Below are 26,789 nucleotides of genomic sequence, written 5' to 3' on the forward strand. Positions count from 1 at the left end.
TAATGTAAACGTAGCCTCAGAGAAGACTGTATTGTAGTGACTACAAGATGGACAGCTGATTGACAGTTGAGACTGTTTCTGAAGCAGCGAGTGAATCGATATGTACTGAATTTTAATCCAAAATAATATTTTCTGCTTATGAGAAACAAAACTGTGGCAGATTTTGTCATGTAGAATGTTTATGATCATAGTTTGCTGATTTGCATGTCTATAATAATGTGTCAGCCCTGCGATGATCTGGCGACTTGTCCAGGGTGTACCCCGCCTCTCGCCCATAGTCAGCTGGAATAGGCTCCAGTTCACCTGCGATCCTGCGTAGGATAAATGGTTATGGATAATGGATGGATGGATGGCATACATGTCAACCTTTGGTCAATCAAACCTATATAACCAACCTCCAAAATCCGTATTTCCCTTATAAAATCCATATAAGATGCAAATTAAAATAATTTACCTAAAATTTGAATGATAATTAACAATGATATATCCCAGTTACTTTTTATTCAATATTAATAACAATTAACCTTCAGAATGAATACAAAGCTCCAATGTTTGACAAAAACACAAAGTGTTATCAGCGTAGTTACGAAGGAAATACTTCGTTGTTTGGAGACAGGTTTCACCGAGCGGCTATTATGCGCGAGACTTCATATTAGCCACAAAGTCAGGAAAATCTGTTCGTAAAATTACGTTATAATGACCAAATACAATGAAAAGTATTTTTCCAGTCTCACCTGTGAAAGGTAATCCCATGTGATCTCGTTTGGACGGCAAACCTGTTGGTACAGTTAAACGCAGCACATGAATGAGGCATCTTTATTCTCGGCTACTGTCTAGACGCTATACCAGAGACGGCTGAAGAATCTCCACTTTGCCACATCCAATATGGCGGCGAGGATGACGTATGATTCTACGCAGAAGGCGGCGTCTATGTTTATATGTCTATGACTTCACGGTTGGCGGGATTCTCGCAATGCGGTGTGCGCATGATCAAAAGTGGAACGAAGTCTCGCTACCACAAGATAACGCGCGATTTTATAAGACTCTTTACTGGCTGTCTGTGGTGTACAGTACCGGTACGTTTGTAAATGTTATGCACTCTTATCATCGTGGGAATTGATTATAGCTCTAAATAAATATTGAAGTTTTTTTAAAGAATCTGTATAACTTTATTTATACACCCGTTTACTACGTTTATTGAATCAAATCCGTATAAAATACGGACATTCCGTATAGGTTGACATGTATGGGATGGATGGATGGCTGACGATCATAACATTCTATTATGCCAATGTTCTGTGTAATTCTTGATTCTGATGATTTGTCAGAAGGTGTTGATTCATTTTCGATAACAGCAGCTCAGACAGTCTCGCTGGCTGTAAAGTCTAACCAACAAATTCATAACATGACGCTGTTTATGCAATCAAGAAAAACATAGTTGCTGTTGATATGGTCTAGTTTTCTGGAAGGAGAAGTTTATGTTACGTTTGTGGAAGGAGTCTCTGGTGTCAGAACTTTGTATCTATCAGTAAGTTTTCAGAAACTGGAAAGTCTTGAGAATTTTGCTATTTGCAAGTTCACAGTAATATGACACACTTTATACCAAGCCTTTTTACTCCTTAACTTCAAGACAGAGAGAGAGAAAAGAGAGAGGGTGGTGAAGGAATGACTGTTTATAACAGTTGTGATAAGTAATTCCCAGAACTAACTTGTTCCCCAGTCAAAATTACAGTGTCTTGCAAAAGTATTCATCCCCCTTGGTGTTTGTCCTGTTTTGTCGCATTACAAGCTGGAATTAAAATGGATTTTTGGAGGGTTAGCACCATTTGATATACCCAACATGCCTACGGTACCACTTTAAAGGTGAAAATTGTTTATTGTGACACAAACAATAAATAAGATGAAAAAACAAATCTGGAGTGTTCATACAGTAGGTATTCATCCCCCTCAAAGGTCAATACTTTGCAGAGCCACCTTTTGCTGCAATTACAGCTGCAAGTCTCTTGGGGTATGTCTCTATTAGCTTAGCACATCTAGCACCTAAGATTTTTGCCCATTCCTTAAGGCAAAACTGCTCCAACTCCTTCAAGTTAGATGGGTTGTTTTGGTGTACAGCAATCTTCAAGTTATCCTACAGATTCTGAATTGGATTGAGGTCTGGGCTTTGACTAGGCCATTCCAAGACATTTAAATGTTTCCCTTTAAACCACTCCAATGTAGCTTTAGCAGTATGTGTAGGGTCGTTGTCAAATCAAATCAAATCAAGTTTATTTGTACAGCGCTTTTAACAATAAACATTGTCGCAAAGCAGCTTTACAGAATTTGAACGACTTAAAACATGAGCTAATTTTATCCCTAATCTATCCCCAATGAGCAAGCCTGTGGCGACGGTGGCAAGGAAAAACTCCCTCAGACGACATGAGGAAGAAACCTCGAGAGGAACCAGACTCAAAAGGGAACCCATCCTCATTTGGGCAACAACAGACAGCCTGACTATAATATTAACAGTTTTAACAGGTATAACCCTCAACTGTCCTCATGGGGCCGTCCTTCACAGGAGTGGGGCGATAAAACTCCGACCAGACACAGGGCACCAGGATGGATCAAGCAGGTCCGAGGGGCAGAAGAAGCCAGCATCTCAATCCCAGGATCAACATGTAACTCAGAGGGACAGATGGGGGGGGGGAGAAAACACGTTGTTAGGTATGCCCTAAAAATGACAAGTATTAAATCTGTGTGGTAGGCTCGCAGAGACGAGAGTCTTTACATCAGGCATGACGCACAATGGCATGTTAATATGGTAAAAAATATATCATGACCTGCTCTGGCTGGATGCTTGATTGGGTGATGGGAGCACACTCCTCAGCAATGATGAGATGCAGATGGGACCCTTAGGCCTGGCCAAGACAATTCAGTTACATTTCACCGGGTCTGGGACATGCGACAGAATGTCTGACGGCCGATTCCCTGCAGGCTACGATAGCCAGTCGAGGTCCCCACCGTCTCCACCAAAAGATTTCCTGTTGACTCCATGTAACTCAGAGGGACAGATTTGGGGTGGGGGGGGGGGGAGAGAAAGAAAACACAGGTGGTTAGGTATGCCCAATGTCACCTGAATAAGTAGGAACAGTATACATATTGCACCGAGTACAAGCAGGGAATCCGGCAACTAACTATGACAGCATAACTAAAAGGAGAGAGCCAGAAGGTAACACAGGCATGAGGGAGCCCCGGGACATAAAGCAGCCAGCCACTGCACCGTCAACAAACTCGAGTGAGCAAGCGAGTGGGGACTGACAGCATCCATACATCCCAGTTTACCAAAACACTCTATGTCTGAGGACCCTCCAGATCTACTCCTTTACCTCATAAACACCATTAACAAAAGGCTTGACTAAACAGATATGTTTTCAGCCTAGACTTAAATGCTGAGACTGTGTCTGATTCCCGAACATTACTTGGAAGGCTGTTCCATAACAGTGGGGCTTTGTAAGAAAAGGCTCTGCCCTCTGATGTAGCCTTCACTATACGAGGTACCAGTTGTCCTGCTGGAACGTGAACCTTCATCCCAGTCTCAAACCTCTGGCTGACTCAAACAGGTTTTCCTCCAGAACTGCCCTGTATTTAGTGCCATCCATCTTTCCTTCGGTCCTGACCAGCTTTCCTGCCCCTGCAGATGAAAACATCCCCACAGCATGATGCTGCCACCACCATGCTTCACTGTAGGAATGGTGTTCTCAGGGTGTTGGGTTTGTGCCACACATGGCATTTCCCATGATCGTCAGAAAGATCAATTTTAGTCTCATTTAACCAGAGAATCTTCTTCCATGTGTTTGGGGAGTCTGCCACATGCTGTTGGGCGAACTCCAAACGTGTTTTCTTAAGCAATGGCTTTTTTCTGGTCACTCTTCCATAAAGCCCCACTCTGTGGAGTGTACAGCTTAAAGTGGTCCGATGGACAGATACTCCCATCTCCACTGTGGATCTTTGCAGCTCCTTCAGTGTTATCGTTGGTCTCTTTTTTGCATCTCTGATTAATGCCCTCCTTGCCTGGTCTGTGAGTTCTGATGGGCGGGGCCTTCTCTTGTCAGGTTTGTAGTGGTGCCATATTCTTTCCATTTTGCGATAATGGATTGAATGGAGCTCCCTGGGATATTCAAAGTTTGGTATATTTTTTTATCACCCAACTCTAATCTATACTTCTCCACAACTTTGTCTCTGACCTGTTTGGAGGCTCCTTGGTTCTCATGTTGCTTGTTTAGTCGTGTTGCAGAGTCAGGGTCCTTCCAGAACAGGCTGATTTATACAGACATCATGTGACCCTTTGATTGCATACAGGTGGATCTTAATGACCTAATTATGTGACTTATGAAGTGAATTGGTTGGACCAGCTCTTATTTAGGGGTTTCATATGAAAGGGGGTGAATACCTATGCACACTCCAAATTTCTGGGGGTTTTTTTCATCTTACTTATTGTTTGTGTCACAATAAAACAACAATTTTCACCTTTAAAGTGGTAGGCATGTTGTGTAAATCAAATGGTGCTAACCACCCAAAAATCCATTTTAATTCCAGCTTGTAATACAACAAAACAGGAAAAACACCAAGGGGGGGGGGGATGAATACTTTTGCAAGATACTGTATGCCTGTTTTTCTTTATTTAATAAAAATGTCAGGTCATTGGCAAAATGGTGCCACATATAAGAGCATTTGCTTCATGTTGACCCTGTTTGGAGAATATCCAGTGCTGATACTTGAGTATTTGATGAACAGTCCTCAAAACCCCATTAATTTAATGAGAAATCAGCGCCTACAATCCTGCCAGGTCCTCCACCGAGGCTATTCTTTGAAAAGAAGTGAATGTGGAGACCGACTGATATCAGTCTTCTCATCTTGTGCTTGTATTTATAGCTGCACTCCACTTCAAGCTTTTTTCTCCCCTTGAATTTCCAGGAAATGCAAACAGCGCAACCAAACAAATCCATTGTCTTGGGATCCAGCTGTTCCTCAGTCCCTTTCTTTGGCACACATGTCGCTTGACGGAATTTCACTTATTCTTCTTTTTAAATCAAGCTGAGAATAGCTGAAGCATCCCGCATCGTCAGAGCAAATATATTCATACGCTGTATGCAGAATTTCCACAGTGACTTCTGATCAACGGGGAACTGGATTCATTTGTGCATTTCATAAATAGTCAACACGTTTGTTTTGGGACTGGAGCGGTATTCTTAAAGTATCATAACATATTGGTTTTCTAAATGAAATACAATATAAGTGCCAATTCAGTTATATGATTAGGGAAATATTAAACTGATTCGGTTAGAGGATTGCTCTTGAGGCTTCGCTAATTTATCAAAACAGTGTCTAAATACCCAACATATTAATATTTAATGGTTCATGGTAATGGAAATATTCATGGTTCCATCCTAATTTTAGGCCAAGATTATGTTGTGTCTTGTATCTTCCTGCCTGACTATTATCATCCCACAATGCTGTTGAATTTTCAATTCTAATTGGTTAGAAGGTATTGAATAGATTTCTATGTTTTTCATACTTTATTTGTTCCATAGTAACAACTTAAATGGGGAATTGTATGGTGGCTGCTCCACATAACCTGCAACTCATCATAAATTTGAAACCATGCTGTTATTTAGGCCACACCAATTCGATTAGTTGGTTCTCGGAATCGCCGCTTGAAGAAAATGCAAAATGAAAAAAAAAAAATCAAAATCGACTGCAGGTTGAGGTCACGTGATGTCGAAAACCAATCAAATCGCCCCTTTCACTTTAGATAAAGACTTGTGGAAGAAACATGGCTGTGGAGGGGAATCCTGCAAAGCCTGTGTTTGTGATTGTTAGGATATTCAGCGAACAGAAGCGTAAAATCTTTGACAGATGTGTCGAAATTCAAGAGGGGGAAAACTTTGCATAGTTGTACTCAAGATGCCGTGAGCTTGTTACCCTGCGATGTGCCAACTTGGACTACAACTCTGCGGAGGTGGGTTTGATTTATATATTTCACTGATTGATGTGGGGGCAAACAAAAAAATCATTCTAAGTATTTAGCCATCAGAAGTAGCCTGCTCCTGGTCAGATCTTTATTTCTGTGCATTGTAGATGTTCAATTGACTGTAATTCAATCGTTTATTTAGCCTATCTGTTTACTGGTTTGCCTGATAAAAGACGTGCAGCCAGAGCTAGCCCTTAATGCATATGGGTGGAAATAAGATAAGCTATTAAAAGAGCCATATGAAATGTGTAACAATAATGTATTGTCTTTGTTTTGTTTCTCTATTATGAAAGCCCTCTATTTCCACCGCTAATTTTACAACCCCGATTCCCAAAAAGTTGGGACAAAGTACAAATTGTAAATAAAAATGGAATGCAATGATGTGGAAGTTTCAAAATTCCATATTTTATTCAGAATAGAACATAGATGACATATCAAATGTTTAAACTGAGGAAATGTATCATTTAAAGATAAAAAATTAGGTGATTTTAAATTTCATGACAACAACACATCTCAAAAAAGTTGGGACAAGGCCATGTTTCCCACTGTGAGACATCCCCTTTTCTCTTTACAACAGTCTGTAAACGTCTGGGGACTGAGGAGACAAGTTGCTCAAGTTTAGGGATAGGAATGTTAACCCATTCTTGTCTAATGTAGGATTCTAGTTGCTCAACTGTCTTAGGTCTTCTTTGTCGTATCTTCTGTGTTATGATGCGCCAAATGTTTTCTATGGGTGAAAGATCTGGACTGCAGGCTGGCTAGTTCAGTACCCGGACCCTTCTTCTACGCAGCCATGATGCTGTAATTGATGCAGTATGTGGTTTGGCATTGTCATGTTGGAAAATGCAAGGTCTTTCCTGAAAGAGACGTCGTCTGGATGGGAGCATATGTTGCTCTAGAACCTGGATATACCTTTCAGCACTGATGGTGTCTTTCCAGATGTGTAAGCTGCCCATGCCACACGCACTAATGCAACCCCATACCATCAGAGATGCAGGCTTCTGAACTGAGCGCTGATAACAACTCGGGTCATCCTTCTCCTCTTTAGTCCGAATGACACGGCGTCCCTGATTTCCATAAAGAACTTCACATTTTGATTCGTCTGACCACAGAACAGTTTTCCACTTTGCCATAGTCCATTTTAAATGAGCCTTGGCCCAGAGAAGACGTCTGCGCTTCTGGATCATGTTTAGATACGGCTTCTTCTTTGAACGACAGAGTTTTAGCTGGCAACGGCGGATGGCACGGTGAATTGTGTTCACAGATAATGTTCTCTGGAAATATTCCTGAGCCCATTTGGTGATTTCCAATACAGAAGCATGCCTGTATGTGATGCAGTGCCGTCTAAGGGCCCGAAGATCACGGGCACCCAGTATGGTTTTCCAGCCTTGACCCTTACACACAGAGATTCTTCCAGATTCTCTGAATCTTTTGATGATATTATGCACTGTAGATGATGATATTTTCAAACTCTTTGCAATTTTACACTGTCGAACTCCTTTCTGATATTGCTCCACTATTTGTCGGCGCAGAATTAGGGGGATTGGTGATCCTCTTCCCATCTTTACTTCTGAGAGCCGCTGCCACTCCAAGATGCTCTTTTTATACCCAGTCATGTTAATGGCCTATTGCCAATTGACCTAATGAGTTGCAATTTGGTCCTCCAGCTGTTCCTTTTTTGTACCTTTAACTTTTCCAGCCTCTTATTGCCCCTGTCCCAACTTTTTTGAGATGTGTTGCTTTCATGAAATTTCAAATGAGCCAATATTTGGCATGAAATTTCAAAATGTCTCACTTTTGACATTTGATATGTTCTCTATGTTCTATTGTGAATACAATATCAGTTTTTGAGATTTGTAATTTATTGCATTCCGTTTTTATTTACAATTTGTACTTTGTCCCAACTTTTTTGGAATCGGGGTTGTACCATCAGAGCATTTTTAAAATTTTATTTTTATTTTTATTTCGCGCGCTCGCTTCATATTTTTCCTGAAAAAATCTGAGAACCAACTAATTAAATTGGTGTGGCCTTAACAGTAAAAACAATTAGAAAGTGCATTCTCTGAAGATAATGCAGAGGATTGCACCTGCAGCAGACCGTTAACTCAACTATTGGATGATGGTTGGATGAAATGTTTAGAAAAAGGGATGGATGAAAGGCAGTGTTGGAGTCGATTCACTAAACCTTGAGTCCGAGTCCAGTCTTGAGTCCCCAGTGTTCAAGCCGAGTCCACTACTGATCTGACTTGAGTCCGAGAACAAGACTCCAACCACACCATTTGATGGTGGCCTTTGCTGCCTTTATGTAAAACTATCTCTGCTACTGTGTTGGACTAATGTTACTGCTCAACTGCCCCATTTTAGTTAATAGGCTCCAGATAAAAGCTTGTTCATCGCTCAGCAGGCCCCGCCCACTATCAACAGGGCAAATGACACGAGAGAGGGTTAACACTAGCTAGTTCATCACTTAGCAAGCAAGCCCCGCTATCAACAGGGCAATGAACACAGCATGTCACTTCCTTCTCTGGGTGGAGTTTTGCCAAATGATGATTGAAGTTTGAGGTTGTCCTCGTCGTCTCCTCGATAGTTCTTCTACATATGGAACACACAGCAGTGCATTTTTCCCACTGCACGAGAAGTCTGTATAAGCAAAGTGGACAATCCTGGGGCGTTCTCTCCAGGCATTTTAGCATCATTAATGTTAGTTTGTTCCTGAACATGACATATGAACAGGTGAATGTAGATTCTCTTGGATGAAATTAGTATAAAAATTAATGTAGATAGAAATATCTTATACCAAATTATTATGGCAAGTTACAAAAAATAAAGAAAAAATCCAAGTCCTTGTCTTCAATTTACAAGTCTGAATGCAGTTAATGCACAAGTCCAAGTCATCAGTGCTCAAGTCCAAGTCGAGTCACAAGTCCTTAAAATTAGGGTCTGAGTCGGACTCAAGTCCAAGTCCTGGACTTGAGGATGACAAGCCTGATGAAAGGCATAAATAAATAAATAAATAAATAAATAAATAGACGAGTGCAGGTCAGACCTGAAATCATGTGTGTGATGGGTGAGTTGGCCTGAGGTGCCATATGAATTTTGGTGAATGTGTGGTGAAGTGTTACTGAGTAAAACTCCATTCAGTTGAATGGGGGCAAAAATTAATAGAAGTGAATGGAGGGAAAAAGGGATGCATGCAAACCAAGGAAAAGATGAGTGCAGGTCTCAGATGAGGGGATGGATATGTGGGGGACTTGGCCTGAGGTATCATGAAGTTTGGTCACTCAGTGAAAAAAAAACTGGACGAAGAGTGAAAGTTCTTCTCCCGAAACTCCATTAATTTGAATGGGGTAAAAGGGATCAGCAAAAAGAAAGGAAAACATGAGTGCAGGTCAGAACCGATTGCATGCATGTGTCGGGGGAGCTCGCCTGAGGTATCACGTGAAGTTTGATGGGTCTCCGATGAAGCATGTCTGAGCAGGACGATTTGATTCGTGAGCTCTATTCATTTTCTATGGGGAAAAAAACAACAAGATTGAGAGAATGGGTGTGTTGATCCAAAAGCTGTATATAAGCACACCATTCCTGATCATGCCGCATGGTTTAAAGTTGGTTTGGGGTCTCTAGCTCAAAAACTGCGGGAGGAGATATGGTCCAAAAAGATGGTGAAATAATAATAATAATAATAATAATAATATAACTAAAAAAATTATCAATAGTGTTGCGCATTGTGCAGTCACTAACGAGTCATGGTATGGTGCAGTTTTCGAGAAGGAGACATTTGTTACCATTTTTTGGAAGGAGTCTCCAGTGTAATGATTTGTAATGATGTTATTGGGGCCATGTTAGAGGGGCCATGGAGGAAGCCATGGCCTAATGGTTAAAGAAGCAGCTTTGGAACCAAAAAGTTTCCGGTTTGATTCCCTGGACCAGCAGGAATGGCTGAAGCGCCCTTGAGCAAGACACCTCACCCCAAACTGCCCCCTAGGCTGCTCTAGGTATGTTGTATGTTGCTCTGGATAAGAATGTCTGCTAAATGCCAGTAATGTAATGTTATTTTCCACCTTGTCACATGGATGCTTCAAAGTTCATCTTTTGTTTGCAACAAGCTAGCGAGCAGGATGTGATGAGTGATGTATATTTACCTCCTCAAACAGTGAACTGTATAATCAATGTTTTAGATTTAACAAGCAGATATGTTGGTTGATCTAAAGCAGATACTTGTATATCAGTGGCGGCTGGTAGTCTTTCAAACAGGGGAGGCTGGTCGGTTACGATATTTCCAGATTTTAAAAGAAAAAAGAAAAAACACATCAATTTTGCCCATACTCTTGCCTCTGATCTGGCTGATTGTTGGCAGGGTCACAAACTGTGAAATAACAGGTTCTTTTGGCCCATTAGCCTACTGTCCAATATACATGATGGTGGTGTTGGGGGGGGGGGGTATATTTTAACATTTTATATTTTAAATTTGTGGCATGTTGTTTAAAAATTGATCATTATTGAAAGCAGCTCTTTTGTCAGGAACCTCAGCAGTAACAGCAGAGTGTTCTGGAATAGGCACAAGCACTGACCTTGGGGAGCCAAACATAGAGCTGGGTGCCACACATTTCATTCAATGACACTTTCCCTATATTTTACTTATTTTGACTGAGAAATGTTTTATTGACAATTTTGATAACCCTTCACTTTTAATCCAGGTCTGTAGTGTGAAATGTTCTCGGCTGTGTTTTTGTTTAAAAATTTTTCCAAATTGTAGCTGTGTTTAATTCATATCCAGAGAAATATATATTCCAATATAATATACTCAGCATAAACATTTTAAATAGATTCTATATTTTTGGTCCATCCATGACATATTACTAAAGTAGCCTATTTACTGTTGTTGATGTGGGTCACTTGCTGTTAGCCAATTCACTTTCTCGTACCAGGAGAGCTGAAAGGAACGAGTATTATTCCCTACCTTTTTCACCAAGTCAATTTGAGGCGTTGGTCTATCCTGCTCTTTAATTTTAATTTTTTCCTCGAAAGGAAGACTGGCAAATGGCTTCGCCAAAATTAAATCAGCAATGCTTGGCATCCGTGCGCAGCTTTCTTGCTAGCTGACTAGCCCCCTCAAGTTCAAGTTCAGTCACTCAAATAAACGAAATTTCTGGAACTAAGATAGCAAACTTGACAACACTATATTTACACTTTATTTACAATGAAAATATATACAAACTAAAAAAGCTGGTAGAAACCGTATGTAATGAATGAAATCGAAATGTAAGCTGATCTCTTACAATACACCACAGCACTTGTGAATCCGCATGGGACTGAACTGAGATTCACCGCTGCCTGTCTATATTTGAAACGAGCTGTCAATCAAAGAAAATATCCGGCTGCTTTCACCAATCACCAGTCTCCTCGCGGAAAGCTTTGCCATGTCCCTCCCACTGTGAGGCTGGGAGTCTGGTGGGCGGGCGTTTTTGCAGTATTTGTCCAATAACCGTCTTGCATTTTGATATTGAAAAGTGCATAGCTCCCAAATGCCATTGAAGTCCACTGAGGCTGGGCTGCATCGGGCTGTCACGAGGGGGAAAAACTCACGCACACATTAGGTGAACTGGGGAAAGTTATAACGGAATGATTTCGCACTGTAGTTGGGTTGAGCACATATATTTCTATGATTCTGGATCTGAAATAGCAATGTTATAAGGTCGGCTATAACATAAGCCTAGCGCAATTCATCCTACATGATGTTCGTCATTTTTAGAGGAGGCTGAGCCTCCCTCGTTGTCTTAGAGCAGTGGTTCTCAACTGGGGGGGCGCGCCCCCCTGGTGGGGCGCGGAGGTACTCCAGGGGGGTCGCGAGTAGGCTTCATGTATGGAGGAAAAAAAAAATCTGGGGCTAACAGGCTATAGTAGCTAAGCAGATGCAACACATTTACCCATGTCAAAATGCAGGACATTGGACTATTACATACAAATCAATACTATTATAAAATCTATCATCAATCTATCATAAAATCTTGTGTGTAGGTTATTTTAAGCCCGTGACGCGAACATGACGCAACGTCACGTGAGTGAGTCTGCATACCGTGGCCACCGTGTGAGTGCTTGCCACACACACACTAGTCTGGTTTCTTGCCGAGTTAACTCGTGCCGACTCTCGCTAGTCTACTATCATCAATCCATCGATACAGCGCAAAACCCAAACAGTCTTTTTAAAGACTACTACCCCACACTGTATTTTTGCTTTCCCCATTTCAGCTCTACCCAAATAATTTGTTGTTTTTGTTGTTTTCTTACTGCTAGTCTACTATGGATAATGCTACTACTGCTGCTACTGCTACTACTACTACTACTAATAATAATAATAATCTAGCCCAGGGCTATCTATCTATCTATCTATCTATCTATCTATCTATCTATCTATCTATCTATCTATCTATCTATCTATCTATCTATCTATCGGTCGGTCGATATAAGGTGCTGTAGGTCGGGTGGCGTCACTGCGGGTGAGTGTGTTTGGGGGGGGATGGGGCGGGGCGAGAAGAGGGGCCCCCAACTGCAATGAACCAGCTTTGGTGGGCCCCAGGTTGCAAAAGGTTGAGAACCCCTGTCTTAGAGCAATCGCCCGTGTTGTATATACTGTACAGTTTAACTCATTTCAAGATCTGCTGCTTTGTTTCTTTCTGGTGCTGTGTGCAGCCATGTTGATTTGACATCACTCGGTCAACAGCGAAGGAACTAATAGGCTGTGTCCACATTAATACATTTTGGTTTGAAAACGGCGTTTTAAAATGAAAAAGATCTCCGTCCATACTAACACACCTGAAAACACAGATCACATGACCATTCATGTGCACTGGGCATGTGCGTACTACTGGTATAAACAGGTGATGCTCTTTGTTTTCTTCTGAAAAAGGTCACGTGACGGGGACATGACGAATCGGGGAAGGATACGTCGAAACTGATGTGACCTAATCAGGAAGTGAATGTAGATTTCTGCATCGTTTCCAAAGTACGGTATATGTTTTTGCCTGTCTACACTAAAATGCTTCCTCAGAGTTTTCAAACTAAAACAAAAGTCTCTGTTTTTGGGGCTTGAAAACTCCAGAGTAGTGGGGACGTCAAGCAAAAATGCAGCAAAAGTGATGTTTTGAAACAAAAAATGTATTAATGTGGATGTAGCCGGAGTTGAGAACACGACCCCAAATTGATGAGTAGAGATTTCAAACGGGGGAGGTTCTTTAGCTTTTAATCATTGGCACTGTGAAATTACAACTTTGAGCAATTTCAACATCAAATTCAACCCCGAGTCTGGTTTCTCGGTCACATGACCAGCCGTGTCTTTTTTTTTTATATCCCAGCTCCGCTCTATCCGTCCGTCCGTATCTCCATCTGTCCGAAACACCCTTTTTCTCAGCAAACCACAAATCATAGCCACTTGGTACTTGGTACCAAACTTCAGCTTGGGGTTCTTTTCCATGTATACCGTTTTCAGGTCTGTCCCACATTGACTTCCTGTTTACCGACTGAATGTATTTATGAAACGTCCACTACCGTTCAAAAGTTTGGGGTCACCCAGACAATTTTGTGTTTTCCATGAAAAGTCACACTTTTATTTACCACTGTAAGTTGTAAAATGAATAGAAAATATAGTCGAGACATTTTTCTGGCCATTTTGAGCATTTAATCGACCCCACAAATGTGATGCTCCAGAAACTCAATCTGCTCAAAGGAAGGTCAGTTTTATAGCTTCTCTAAAGAGCTCAACTGTTTTCAGCTGTGCTAACATGATTGTACAAGGGTTTTCTAATCATCCATTAGCCTTCTGAGGCAATGAGCAAACACATTGTACCATTAGAACACTGGAGTGAGAGTTGCTGGAAATGGGCCTCTATACACCTACTGTATGTAGATATTGCACCAAAAACCAGACATTTGCAGCTAGAATAGTCATTTACCACATTAGCAATGTATAGAGTAGATTTCTGATTAGTTTAAAGTGATCTTCATTGAAAAGAACAGTGCTTTTCTTTCAAAAATAAGGACATTTCAAAGTGACCCCAAACTTTTGAATGGTAGTGTATAGTGTGGATTTACAAAATTTTCGGAACATTTTTCTCAGCAACTACAAATCGCAACTGCTTGATATTTGGTACCGAGCTTCATCTTGGGGTTCTATACCATGTACACCGTTTTCAGGTCTGTCGCACATTGACTTCCTGTTCACTGACTGAATGTATTTACGAAACATATAGGGTGGATTTGGACGCTATTTCAAGAAGCAAAATGCTATTTCAAAAATGACAGTTTACCAGGATGCTATTTGAAATCCCTGGGGAGAGACACTGCTCTTTACTAACTTGTTTAAGGGTTAATTATTTGTTGAAGTCAACATTCATAAGTGTCCTATTCCTTTGATTGCTTGCATTCTGATATAAGTGAGAGCGGGGGATACGTAAATGAGAGTGGGGGTGTATATATAAGGGAGCAGTAGCTCACAGTTGATCTTGTTTTTTTTTTTTTTGTCTTATGAACTTTGAGAGAGATGTTTCACGGATGTCGCACAATATTAAACGTAACTCAAAATGGATGCAAATTAAATGTCGACAGGATAAAATCTGGCCCCAGTTTGAGATGGCTTCTTATCTACTTGTTGCCAGTTGTGGAGATTTTAAACCATGATTGTTTTGGAAGCATAACATGAACGACAACCTGTTCTTTCATGGCAACATTGAATATAAATTTCAAATATGAAGTGAACTTTTTGTCATATCACATCGTAACATTAACTCAGAGAGGATGATAAATAAGGATGGTAGTCTCATCTCATTATCTCTAGCCGCTTTATCCTTCTACAGGGTCGCAGGCAAGCTGGAGCGTATCCCAGCCGATTACGGGCGAAAGGCGGGGTACACCCTGGACAAGTCGCCAGGTCATCACAGGGCTGACACATAGACACAGACAACCATTCACACTCACATTCACACCTACGGTCAATTTAGAGTCACCAGTTAACCTAACCTGCATGTCTTTGGACTGTGGGGGAAACCGGAGCACCTGGAGGAAACCCACGTGGACACGGGGAGAACATGCAAACTCCACACAGAAAGGCCCTCGCCGGCCACGGGGCTCGAACCCGGACCTTCTTACTGTGAGGCGACAGCGCTAACCACTACACCACCGTGCCGCCCAGGATGGTAGTCTCATCTCATTATCTCTAGCCGCTTTATCCTTCTACAGGGTCGCAGGCAAGCTGGAGCCTATCCCAGCCGATTACGGGCGAAAGGCGGGGTACACCCTGGACAAGTCGCCAGGTCATCACAGGGCTGACACATAGACACAGACAACCATTCACACTCACATTCACACCTACGGTCAATTTAGAGTCACCAGTTAACCTAACCTGCATGTCTTTGGACTGTGGGGGAAACCGGAGCACCTGGAGGAAACCCACGTGGACACGGGGAGAACATGCAAACTCCACACAGAAAGGCCCTCGCCGGCCACGGGGCTCGAACCCGGACCTTCTTGCTGTGAGGCGACAGCGCTAACCACTACACCACCGTGCCGCCCCCCCAGGATGGTAGTTTTACAAAAAATCATTTTGTTTCAACAGGGCAATGGAAATGAGCCCTGATCATCATGTTAGCCCACCAGTGTATTCCCACACTTTTAATAATAAAGACCGTTTACTGTGTATGTACTGCAAGTTGGCCTAGTGGTTAGCATGTCCACCTCTCAGCTGGGATATCATGAGTTCTATTCACAGTTGGGTCATACCAAAGACCATCATAAAAATGGTACCTAGTGCCATCTGTCAAGGCACTCTGCAATACAGATGCGAATGGAGAGTCAAACTCTCACAGTTACCAGAGGACTAATCCCCTACTGTCGCCCTAGCTGTATACGGTAATAGGTAAGAGGCCGAGGGCTACTGAAATGGAGATTGGTGCCGCCCAGTGTGCCTCAAGAGCTGGTTAGTATTGGGACAAGAGACTGCCTGGGAAGACCAGATCCTGGCACGGGAGGGACTTTGACTTGACTGTGTGTGTGTGTGTGTGTGTGTGAGAAGCATGTTTCTTGGACTCTGTCTCTTCTTGAGAATGTTCTTTCCTTTTTGTTTCACTTTTCTCATTTATTCCTCATTTTGCATTTTAAGATCTAAAACTGTACTAACCCAACAATCCTTGGGAGGTTTGGATGATCTTACTTGCCAGGAATCTGTCGATTCCTGCTGTTTTGTTAACTTTTTTCCTTCTTGACCTATGACTTAAGATATTAAGTCCATTATTTTAGTGAAGACGTGTCTGAATGTATTCGAGTTAGATCTTCACATCTGATGATCTTTAGAGTCGGATACGATAGTCTGAGCTGCTTACGAATAACTGGTTTCATTCTGTTATTGCCAAAAATGTACTTCAAAATGTTACTTATTGTTTATGAATGTATTATTTTCAAGAAAAAAATCAGGTAAAATGATAGCCCCCCTAAATTGTAGAGCATAACCGCCATGTTTGGTGTTCAGTGCATCTTTAGTTTTGCCATGAAGGCTGGATCCAAATAGAAATCTGAATTAATCTGATGGAAAGGAAACTTCCAGCATCCAGTTTAGCATCCTGAGTGACACTTTGCACTTGAATAACTTTTAATGATTCAAGAAGGAAACAGTGGACACCAAATATGTCTTGGCTAATCAATTACATTTGAAAAGATTCAATTATTTAGAGGGTTTTTTTTCTGCAAAATGAAAGATCTACAAACTGTCATGAAAGCAAGCCATGTTTTAGACGTCACATTATTTCATTCGATTGATATCCAGACAGTCTGAACTCACAGGGTTAATTTAGTCTCTTTTTGCCTCGATTGCTACCTTCATCAAACTTTTTGAAATGTAATCTTGTGATCTGAAAAAAAATCTGAACACAACTGAATTGGTTTTGAATTGGAAATGATGATAAAATCTAAATCTAGCGAGTCTTTTTGCAGAGGGAGACACGAACAGCGGCCCCCGGACTGCTCCAGCCACCATGACCCCGGCCCATAACCCTGGTAGAAACAAGAGATCAAACCCTGCTTGGGCTGTTCTGGGTAAATAACCCACTACTGCATGCTGAATTGGGAGAAAAACTTGGATATGTGTGTGTGTGAGAGGAAAGGAGTGTATGAGTGAGTGCTCAAAGGTCATATATCAGAGAAAGACTTTGGATTCTAGTGACGTGCCTTTGAAGTTGTGATCCGTGGAAAAAGTGAGAAAGGTGTGTGTTACAGGGTGGAGAGACCCGAAGTTAAAATGTCAGTCAAAAGCAGTGGAAAAACAATGCATGCAATTTCTCAAATAAACAAGCTCATCGTTCATCACTGACACCCCTTTTTGACCAACAGGGGACGGGTTCTTGAACCGATTCCGTTCAGGATTCTTTGAATCTTGGTGCCAGCTTGCGAACTGGCCCACATTTTCACCAGTTTTGAATGGAACCAAGGATCGTAATCAAGGATACGTCATGAACAGAGGGCGTTGCACAATTCACAATGGGAGTAAAGAGTCGTAGCAAGATGGCGGAGCGCATTGATTACCTCCGAGCTTTGGTTCTGTTATTGTAGATATTTGTTTTCAGTCCATTTTTTTCTGAAGATGTATCCTTTCCCATTGTATTCTCCATTGCTGAGCTCCGCATCCTCTCCAAACTAATGACACGCCCACTGATGTCATCATGGTTTGCACAGGAAACACCAGCTCTATTTTGGTTCCAGCTGGGAACCAACGTTTCAGGTCCCGAACCAGTTTATTTTTGGTCTAAATGCAATGAAAGGTTCATAAATTGGTGCATGAACCAAAACCGAACCCGTTCCCTGTTGGTCGTAAAAGGAGTCTGAGAGTTGTTAAAGTTTTTTTTTTTTTAATAAAAGTGACATCAGCGTTCCTCACTCGAGTTTCCTGCTCGTTGCCATGGTTCCACTTGTGCTGATGAGCAGAAATCCCATATTTCATTGAAATGTCCCAAGTCATACCACCTAAAATATGAGGCCCATGTATAAGGAATAAACCACTCAAGGTTGTGCCGTTATAGGAAAATAATCAATTATGGGGTGGAAGTTACCGAGGTACTGTTCCCACCAATAAGTTGATTGTTTTCTTTAACAGCATGAACTCAAGTGTTTTATTTATCTTACCACAGCAATTTACCAATGTGAGGACTCTTTTATAAGTTAAAGAAAAGCACAGTATAATTTTTGTCCATTTCTAGGAATGGTGAGTCATTAAATTGATTATAAGAATGACATTATTATGGAATAGAGTTGGGGTTCAAAATGATAGTATGAAGACTAGCATGACAAAACTGAGATTTCACAAATCTCTCTCTCTCTCTCCCCATGTCATGGCTGTAGGCAAGATTACATCACTGTAGCTCTGATTCACTGTAACTGTGTGAAGCGATTATGCCAGTGGCACTGTCTGACCCCTACACTGTGATCACACTGAAGTACTGCTTACGTCTGTGTTGAGCCAATGGAGTCAACATGGCAACAAAATCGAACCCATCATTTACATCGTATTATCCTGATACCTACCACTGGTGAGGGAACAACAATAACAAAAGTGATGACAGGAACAAACTTGCTTCACATATGTTCCACAACATTGCATGTAACCATAAATGGGTAAAAAAAAAGAAGAAAAACTTGTTCATTGATAGGAATTTGCTGTGGTATCGGAGAATCAAACAGGTGCTGTTATTGGAAAACTCTGCCTCACATCATACCGTCCCGCCATTGATTATTTTCCGATAACGCCAAGTTTTTTATTCCTGACAAAAAGCAATCAACTTTGACAAATCGAGTAAGATTTGTAAGATTTATGAATACGAAAGGTCATGGTTATTTGGGAAGGACACTTGGTTTGGAACTAATACAAGGATCAGTCTTCATTGCCAGGTGTCAAGTGATGTGGAATATGAAGCATTTTGCTTTTTTCAGTGAAGCCTATACTGAAAGAGTATGAATTATTCATGGCTTTTAGCACAGTGTTAGCGTAGTGATGGAAAAGGAACCATTTTGTGTTTGGCCTTCTGAACACGGATATTGAATAATCACTTTCAAGATGTACTCAAGTGTCCTGCTGCAATGTACGATATCCTGTTAACACAAGACAAAAGGAAATAAAAAGACAACTGATATGGATTGTTCCTGGTCAGGATTGACCTCTTAAAAGTCACAGCAAATTCGAGTTATGTGCACGATAAAGCATACAATGTAACAATTTAAAACACTCAGAGGAAAGTGCTATCAACCCTCTTTCACATACATGAGCTCATAGATGCCTATGATTAGTTCGTGTCACTGTGATTGGCAGGCCAGAGTGAGAGTAGACCACCACTTCTACACAAACATAACAGGCAATTTTGCTCTATTGGATTCCCATCCATGGATGGGTGTGGCATCTTTGAGATTCAAACGTGCAATCCATGAAAGATAGCGTGGACGGTTTCATGGTTTGAGCTTAAACTTGAGTTACTGTCTGTGTGTAGTTCTTTATGTTTTCCTTACATCTGTGCGGGCTTCCTTTGGGTTGTCCCTCCTAAAAACATGCTGGGAGATGGACTGGATACTCGGAGTTGTCCCTATAGGACTATGATGGACCTATAGACCCTTTTCAGTCACGTGACCTTCGTAAACGCGACCACCATTCTGGACATGTAGCGGACTTCGGCTCAAATTGGTTTGAATGCGAGGAAGGCGACAAACGGAGAACATACAAGAAAAAGGAGCGAGATGCAGAAAACACCTTCGCTATCCAGCGACGTAGGGCATTTACAGGGCGAGCAGAGGGAGAGGTATTTGCAAAAATTGAGGTTAGCAGGCTTAGAGAACGACGTTTACCTGCTTCCACCTGGATTGTTCACTGACGTACGGAAGTACACGAAGCCCTCGTCTTTACCTGACGTCGGCCCACATGATCTTTATACCTATGTCGTTAAAAACCTATCGCCATACACAGGTATTGATCTGAACACTTATTTGTAGGCAGTGCTTAATTTGTAAAGTGGGAGGTCCCGGAGCGCAGAGGATGAGTGGCTCCGGTGCGGAAAAAAGAGGGGGGGAGGGGGGGCGCAGCGCTGCGCTTCTGGGCATGTTTTGTAATAACACTGCAAATTAAGTTCATCTGCAGATATTTTGTGGATGTCGTTTCATGAGAGAAATCACCAACAAGACAGATATCAAAATCAGACATTAACACTAAATAAACTTGCATTTTTTTATTTAATTATTTGTTTTTTTTTTTTTTTTGTTACATAGTCAAAAGAGGTGTCGGATCACCGGATCCAGTGTAAATAGCTGCCGGAGCCAACGCCCGAGGTTCCGGAGCGCGCTCCGGCTTGCTCCCCCTCAAATTAAGCGCTGTTTGTAGGACACTGCCTCTGATCTGTCCTACAGTCTACCAACAGCAAAGGAACACAACGCTAGCTAATGTCGTTAGCGAATAGCTACTACAGAAGAACAAAGAGGTTACAATGGGTTATTTTAGCCTATTTGGTTACACACTCGCCGCCACAGAATGTTAACAGCAATGTAATGCCTTTTCTGGCTAATTTTATTCGTCTTACCTCCAACAAAGTGGTCACTACACAAGCGCTGGTATGCCGAGGGCTGCCAATCTTTCCTGTTTATGGCCGCTATCCATCTACCAGGATCCGATAAAATGATAACCCTTGCCTTGTTTGTTGATGGTTACTACATCCAGGTGCACAACAATATAGTGGCATGATGGAAGTCTTGCTGAAAATAAACACTTTCTTTGCTGCCATTCCTCAATGCTGGCTGTGGTAAACTACTGGTAGTACATGTCCAAAATGGCGGCCGCGTTTGTCGTGACGTCACGTGAAAAGGGTCCATAGGTACAATTCCAAGTATCCATCCATCCTGGATATCCCATCCATGGTGTCTTCCCACCTTGTTTCCAGTGTTCCTCAGATAGGCTTTGGATGCAAAAGTATCCTGACCAAGATAAAATGGTTACTAAAGATGGGTATGGATTTCATGGAAATTAAGTTGGAAGAAAAGCCGTGACTGCTATCACTGCTTTTCAACCTCATCTGAAAAACTTGAAATGTTTCATACAATGTGGTCAAATCGTAGTTCCATGTTATCTGGGATAATCTGCCGGCTCAGAGTTTAATCTTATGTCTCATTAGTTAAGGCTTTGGTCTATCAGAAGGTTGTGAGCGTAAATCCCAGGAGTGCCAAGTTGCATCTTTGACTAAGAATCTTATCCATCAAGTGCTCAGTTGTAGGTTGCATTGCTTTGAATAATCTTCTCTTCTTCTTCTTCCCATAGCCGGCAGGGGCCATTTTAACAGTCCATCATTGGTGTGTCTTGGGCATTTAACAGTCCTCTCCAAGTTTGATCAGTGGGCAATTTAGAGTAGCCAGACTCAATTTAGAGAAGCCTAACTATATGTCTTTGGAATGTGGGGAAAACTGGAGCACCCAGAAGAGACACAGGGAGAACATGCAAACTCCACACAGAAATGCCCCTGTCGGTCATGAGGCTCAAACCCAGAACCTTCTTGGTGTGAGGCGACAGGGCTAACCACTACATCACTGTGCCACCCCGTTTTGGACAATAGTGTCAGTATAATGAGATGAGCCAACCAGATTTAAGAAGAAAAAAAAAAAGTGTGGTGATGAGTAGTAAGAAATATTTTCAAATTATTCTGGTATATACTGTGAGTTGGCCTCGTGGTTAGCGTGTCCGCCTCTCGACTAGGAGATTGCGAGTTCTACTTGCGGTTGGGTCATACCAAAGACCATCATAAAAATGGTACCTACTACAGTCTGGCAAGGCACGCTGCAATACAGCTGTGAGTGGGGAAGTCAAACTCTCATGGTTACCAGAGGACTAGCCCCCCACTGTAACCCTAGCTGTATTGAGGTATTTCACCTGACGTCACAGGGTCACGTGACGCCCCGGTGTCCGCCATTTTGAACGTCAAGCTAGCTAATGTCAACAACAGTAGCTGGTATGTTACTGTAGCAATGTTTACGTTCAGTCATTTGGATGACTGTTAAAACCTTTCAGTCTCAAGTTTTTCCTTTACTGGATTTACTAGTTTACTGAGCTAGCGCGCGCCGGCCGCCGGCAGGCTAGCGCGCGCTAGTTCCCAGCTTGCCCGAGCGCACTAGCTCAGTAAACTAGTAAATCCAGTAAAGGAAAAACTTGAGACTGAAAGGTTTTAACAGTCATCCAAATGACTGAACGTAAACATTGCTACAGTAACATACCAGCTATGATGTTGTTGACATTAGCTAGTGCTAACAGCTAGTTGCTAATACACTGCTACAACTACACCGACCCTAATAATACAGTTCTTGGTCATTGCCTGATAACAGCAAATTTATAACAGGCCATGTCTCAACAGACTAAGAAGTTATTTCAATGACATTTAAAAACATTTTGTTTATCCTGAGGACCGAAAGTAAATGAAAATGTGAACAAACCTTAGCTGTAATAAGATGGCGACCACCGGCTCCAGGGACGACCCGCTGATGTAGGCATGTTACCCAGCCTGACACAAAATATTTGTAGGTATCCAAACTCATACGCTTTCAGATCAATACCTGTGTATGGCGATGGGTTTTTAACGACATAGGTAGACAGATCATGTGGGCCGAAGTCAGGTAAAGACGAGGGCTTTGTGTACTTCCGTACGTCAGTGAACAATCCTGGTGGAAGCAGGTAAACGTCGTTCTCTAAGCCTGCTAACCTCAATTTTTGCAAATACCTCTCCCTCTGCTCGCCCTGTAAATGCCCTACGTCGCTGGATAGTGAAGGTGTTTTCTGCATCTCGCTCCTTTTTCTTTTATGTTTCTCATTTGTCGCCTTCCTCGCATTCAAACTGATTCGAGCCGTGCCGTCCAAAATGGCAGCATCACATGACTTGGTCACGTGGGTGAAATACCTCAATAGGCGACAGGCAGAGGGCTATCGAAATGGAGATCGGTGCTGCACCCATACACCTTAAAGAGTTGGTTAGTACTGGGACAGGAGACTGCCTAGGAAGACCAGATTCTGGCATGAGAGGGACTTTGATTCTGGTAAATAACCAAGTAGCTACAAAAGCAAAGGATTCTGCCTGTCTTTCTTTTAAATGCATGAACATGAATGGAGCCCTTGAATCAGCAGATCACAATTTCAAATCCAAACTGTCTCCAAAAGAGCAGAACATGTTCTACTTTCAGGATAGAAAGCTTGACCTTCCTCTCATCCTTGTTCTTTAGAGGAATACTAACCAATCTTGAGCATGTGTTCACTACAAAATAGTCATCATTCTCCTTCAAACAGTGTCGCTGCCCAGGAGAATGAAGCATGTTTCCTAGCTGTGCTGAAATAGCTCAGCTGGCTGTGATGAAATCTCAAGGAGATAAACGTAATGAACCAAAATAAGCAGCAGGTTCTGTATATTAAGCATTACATTTCCACAAATTAGTGCCAAGGGAAATGGTTCTCCATTAAAATGAACTCTAGGAGGATTGCATTCTTAATAGGGGTTTCTCAAGCGTTCTTTGGACGGTAAAGCTTTCAAATGGAGTTACTCTTGGAAACGCTCCTGAAAAGATGACCCTCTGGAGATCATTAAGAGTTCCTGAAAATCCTTCATGGTGTGAGACAGAACCTGAATACAGTCCAGGTTTTTGTACTCTGTTATTTTTTTCCGATAAAGTGGTCTGCCAGAAGTTGAGGTTCTGCAACCTTCTTCTAAATTCAGCCTCGGTTTCTTGGTTCAGCTCACAGAAAGGCAGTTATTGGCTCCTGAGCAAGGCTCCAATCCACAAATGCTCAGCAGCCAGTTAATTTAAATGTGTTCTGTGGTTTGGTTCAAGCCCGGTATTTATAATGCAAGACTCCAGACGTGGAAGTATAAATTGATAATATGAGACAGACAGGCTTCACGGACTCATAACACACATCCTGGATTCCAAAATCATTTGTTTTGTTAAATCTTGTATTTCAATATGACCTCAAATGGTATGGTAGCTCATGGAAGCTGAATTAGCATTCCTTTAGTTTTGACAGTGTTTACAAAATAAAAAAAAAAGTGTTGCCAGGCAAAACAAACCTTGCCTGGCAGCATGTATTTTATACCTATAGGTTGATAATGGTAATATTTCTCAATCATCAGCTGTCAGGTTATAGTCCTATGAAAATCCATGACCTTGAGTTTGACATTTCGGAGTCATTCAAGGTCAAAGGTCATGGCAGCAACTGAAAGCCAATACTGGATTTCTTATATGTTGATAATGATAAACATCTGGCTATCATTAACCATTTTGAAGTTATAGCCCTTTGAAAACCCATGCCCTTGAGTTTGACCTTTCAGGGTCACTCAAGGTCAAAGATCATGGTGCCAAATGGCACTTCCTATAAGTTGATAATGGTAAATAGCTGTCTACTATCAACCGTTTTCAAGTTATAGCCCTCTGAAAATCCGTGACCTTGAGTTTGACCTTTCAGGATCACTCAAGGTTAAAGATCATGATGCCAAATGAAAGGCCATATGGGAGTTCCTATATGCTCATAATAGTAAACATCTGTCTAAGGGCCTCTGCATGCTCTTGCGACAAGGCTTTCGCAGATAGCTTTTCGCAGACAGTTGTAATTTATCGTTGAGCGGGGAGTAATAGGCATGCGCGATGTTATTCACCGGCACAACGTAAGGGGGCACGAAGTCACGAAATCGCTAGGAGTAGTTGGTGGGTGTGGTTAGTGGAGTGTTTATCCTCCGGTTACTTATAATGACTAGAACTGGAGTCGTATAGATGTACGTACTTCCTCACTTCCTCGATCAACCGCTCTTTGTGCTGCTCCATCTTCGCTCGTGTTTTTAAAAATGGCGGTCGTGAAAACAAACCAAACCGGGGAAGTAGGGAAGCGGAAGTGCGTGTACAGCAGATGTAGAGTGGACCAATCAGAGCCCTCTTGTCTGCGACGCTGTCTGCGAGGCTTCTGCGGTGGTCACAATTTTTGGGAGGTGCGTGCAGAGCGTCTGCGAAGGGGGGGGGCTACGCAGACGCCATCTGCGAGGACTGCGTTGTCAGCATAAATTGGCCTTAAGAGCAACCATTTTTGAGTTATAATGGAAAATGTTATTTTGACCAATGACCTTGACCCCCCCCCCCCCCCCCCCCCGACTTTTAACCCCCAACCACTATGGAGACTGTCCAAGCTAGCCCATCATGCAGAATTGAAAGATGCACATTTTGGTTTGAAGTCAAAATGATGAATTTGAAGAAAGTTGGCGCAAAATTAAAAAAAAAAGATTTTGACCTTTCCATTGACCTTGACTCGATTACCTCCAAAATTTAATCAGGAAATCTATGGACCATTGCCCACCTACTCTGAAAATTTGAAATCAATCGGTGCAATCGTCTAGACGCTAGATTGTTAACAGACAGACAAACAAACAGACAAATAAACCGCACTGATTACAATACCTCGCCCCGCTTAGTCTGCCGCGGGCGAGGTTAAAAAAAAAAACAACCAACCCCTCGCACTTGAGATTTGATTCAACAACACCTGTGCATTGTCATACGTGCTGAAATTTCCCCATCAGAGCCGTTTCTCTTTTTTCTTCGACATCATTCATTTATAATCATGCCCCCGAGACACCATTACCTCTAACACCACTTTATTTGTCAAGTATCTATCTCTCTAACATTTTTCTCTACGTTATTCATTTCCATTTACACTACAACTGGGTTTTATGATCGACAGCATGGAATCAAATTAAAAAAAAAGTATGAATATTTAAAACTTCACTCAAGCATATTAGCATACAGCCCTCCAGACAGGCAAATACCCATCGCAGGCGCTCTCGATAATATTTGTGTTTTCGTCAACGGAACAGAAATTAAAACTCGTAACATTACCATAATAGACAGCACCATGGCCTTTATGTAAATAATCCAAGCTGGTTGTGAGGGAGGAATGGTTTCTGTGCTCTGCTCTCCGTCTGTTCTCTCATGTGTTGTTGATTTAATCGCTGGCCGTGTGTGTGTTCAGTGCTTACAAAAGGATGAATGTGTGAAGTGAGTCAGTGGGCTCTGGGCGATCCATTTATGCATGGATAATCAGCGCCACACGACAGGTGACGGGACGAGAAAGGAAGAGAGAGACCTTGAAATTGCGTTCCAGTTTTAGAGCATTATCACCATCCAAGCTGGCACTGGCGAGTGTCCTGCGGGGCAGTGCGAGTAATGAAAGTGTTTGTTTGCGGCGGCCCGGATCCGCCAAAGCTTTTTCAACCACTAAATCAGCAGTGAGCTTTATTTTGCCCCTTCATTACGGACACCACCTGTTACCTGGATCGATAGCTCAAACCAGGCTGTGGAGAGATTTCTGTCCTCACGTGTCTCATTCTGGTTGAAGACCCACTGTTAGTGGTTTTCACAACTTGTCCCTCATCTATAATTCACTTCAGTTGATTGACCGAAACATGAGGAGGCAGAAGACAGGGTGAGGACGCTGCGTGTCCTGTCTGGAGTGGCTCGGCGTAACTCTACCCGTATATCACAGCATGAAAGCTGGACGTGATATTTAAGGAGTGAGGTTTTGTCGAAGGAGACGGTTATTTAACATTGGTGGAAGGAGTCTCCAGTGTCAGAAACATCCAGAAGGAAAGCTGGACCTTGAAGGTTTCTCAGACAGGAAAGGCTTCAGGATGGAGGTGTTTGTAATTTGTGGTTACTTTCAAACCTGACAAGCTGTTTTGTTTTTTTTTTTCCTTCCCTT

General features: G+C 42.1%; 1 protein-coding gene across 2 annotated transcripts in view; it reads left to right on the plus strand.

Moving 5' to 3' along the window:
• The window catches only part of gfra1a (gdnf family receptor alpha 1a), a 270,564-nt gene that overhangs the window by 29,913 nt on the left and 213,862 nt on the right, over positions 1-26,789 (plus strand). Inside the window, exon 4 of one of the 2 annotated variants that reach the window (XM_060925260.1) lies at positions 16,988-17,089. The exons of the other annotated variant lie outside the window; for it this stretch is intronic. Coding sequence (XP_060781243.1) covers positions 16,988-17,089 — 102 coding nt within the window. The remainder of the gene's footprint in view (positions 1-16,987; positions 17,090-26,789) is intronic. 2 annotated transcript variants of the gene reach the window in all.

Source organism: Neoarius graeffei, chromosome 7 (assembly GCF_027579695.1).
Source record: "Neoarius graeffei isolate fNeoGra1 chromosome 7, fNeoGra1.pri, whole genome shotgun sequence".
Classification (NCBI taxonomy): domain Eukaryota; kingdom Metazoa; phylum Chordata; class Actinopteri; order Siluriformes; family Ariidae; genus Neoarius; species Neoarius graeffei.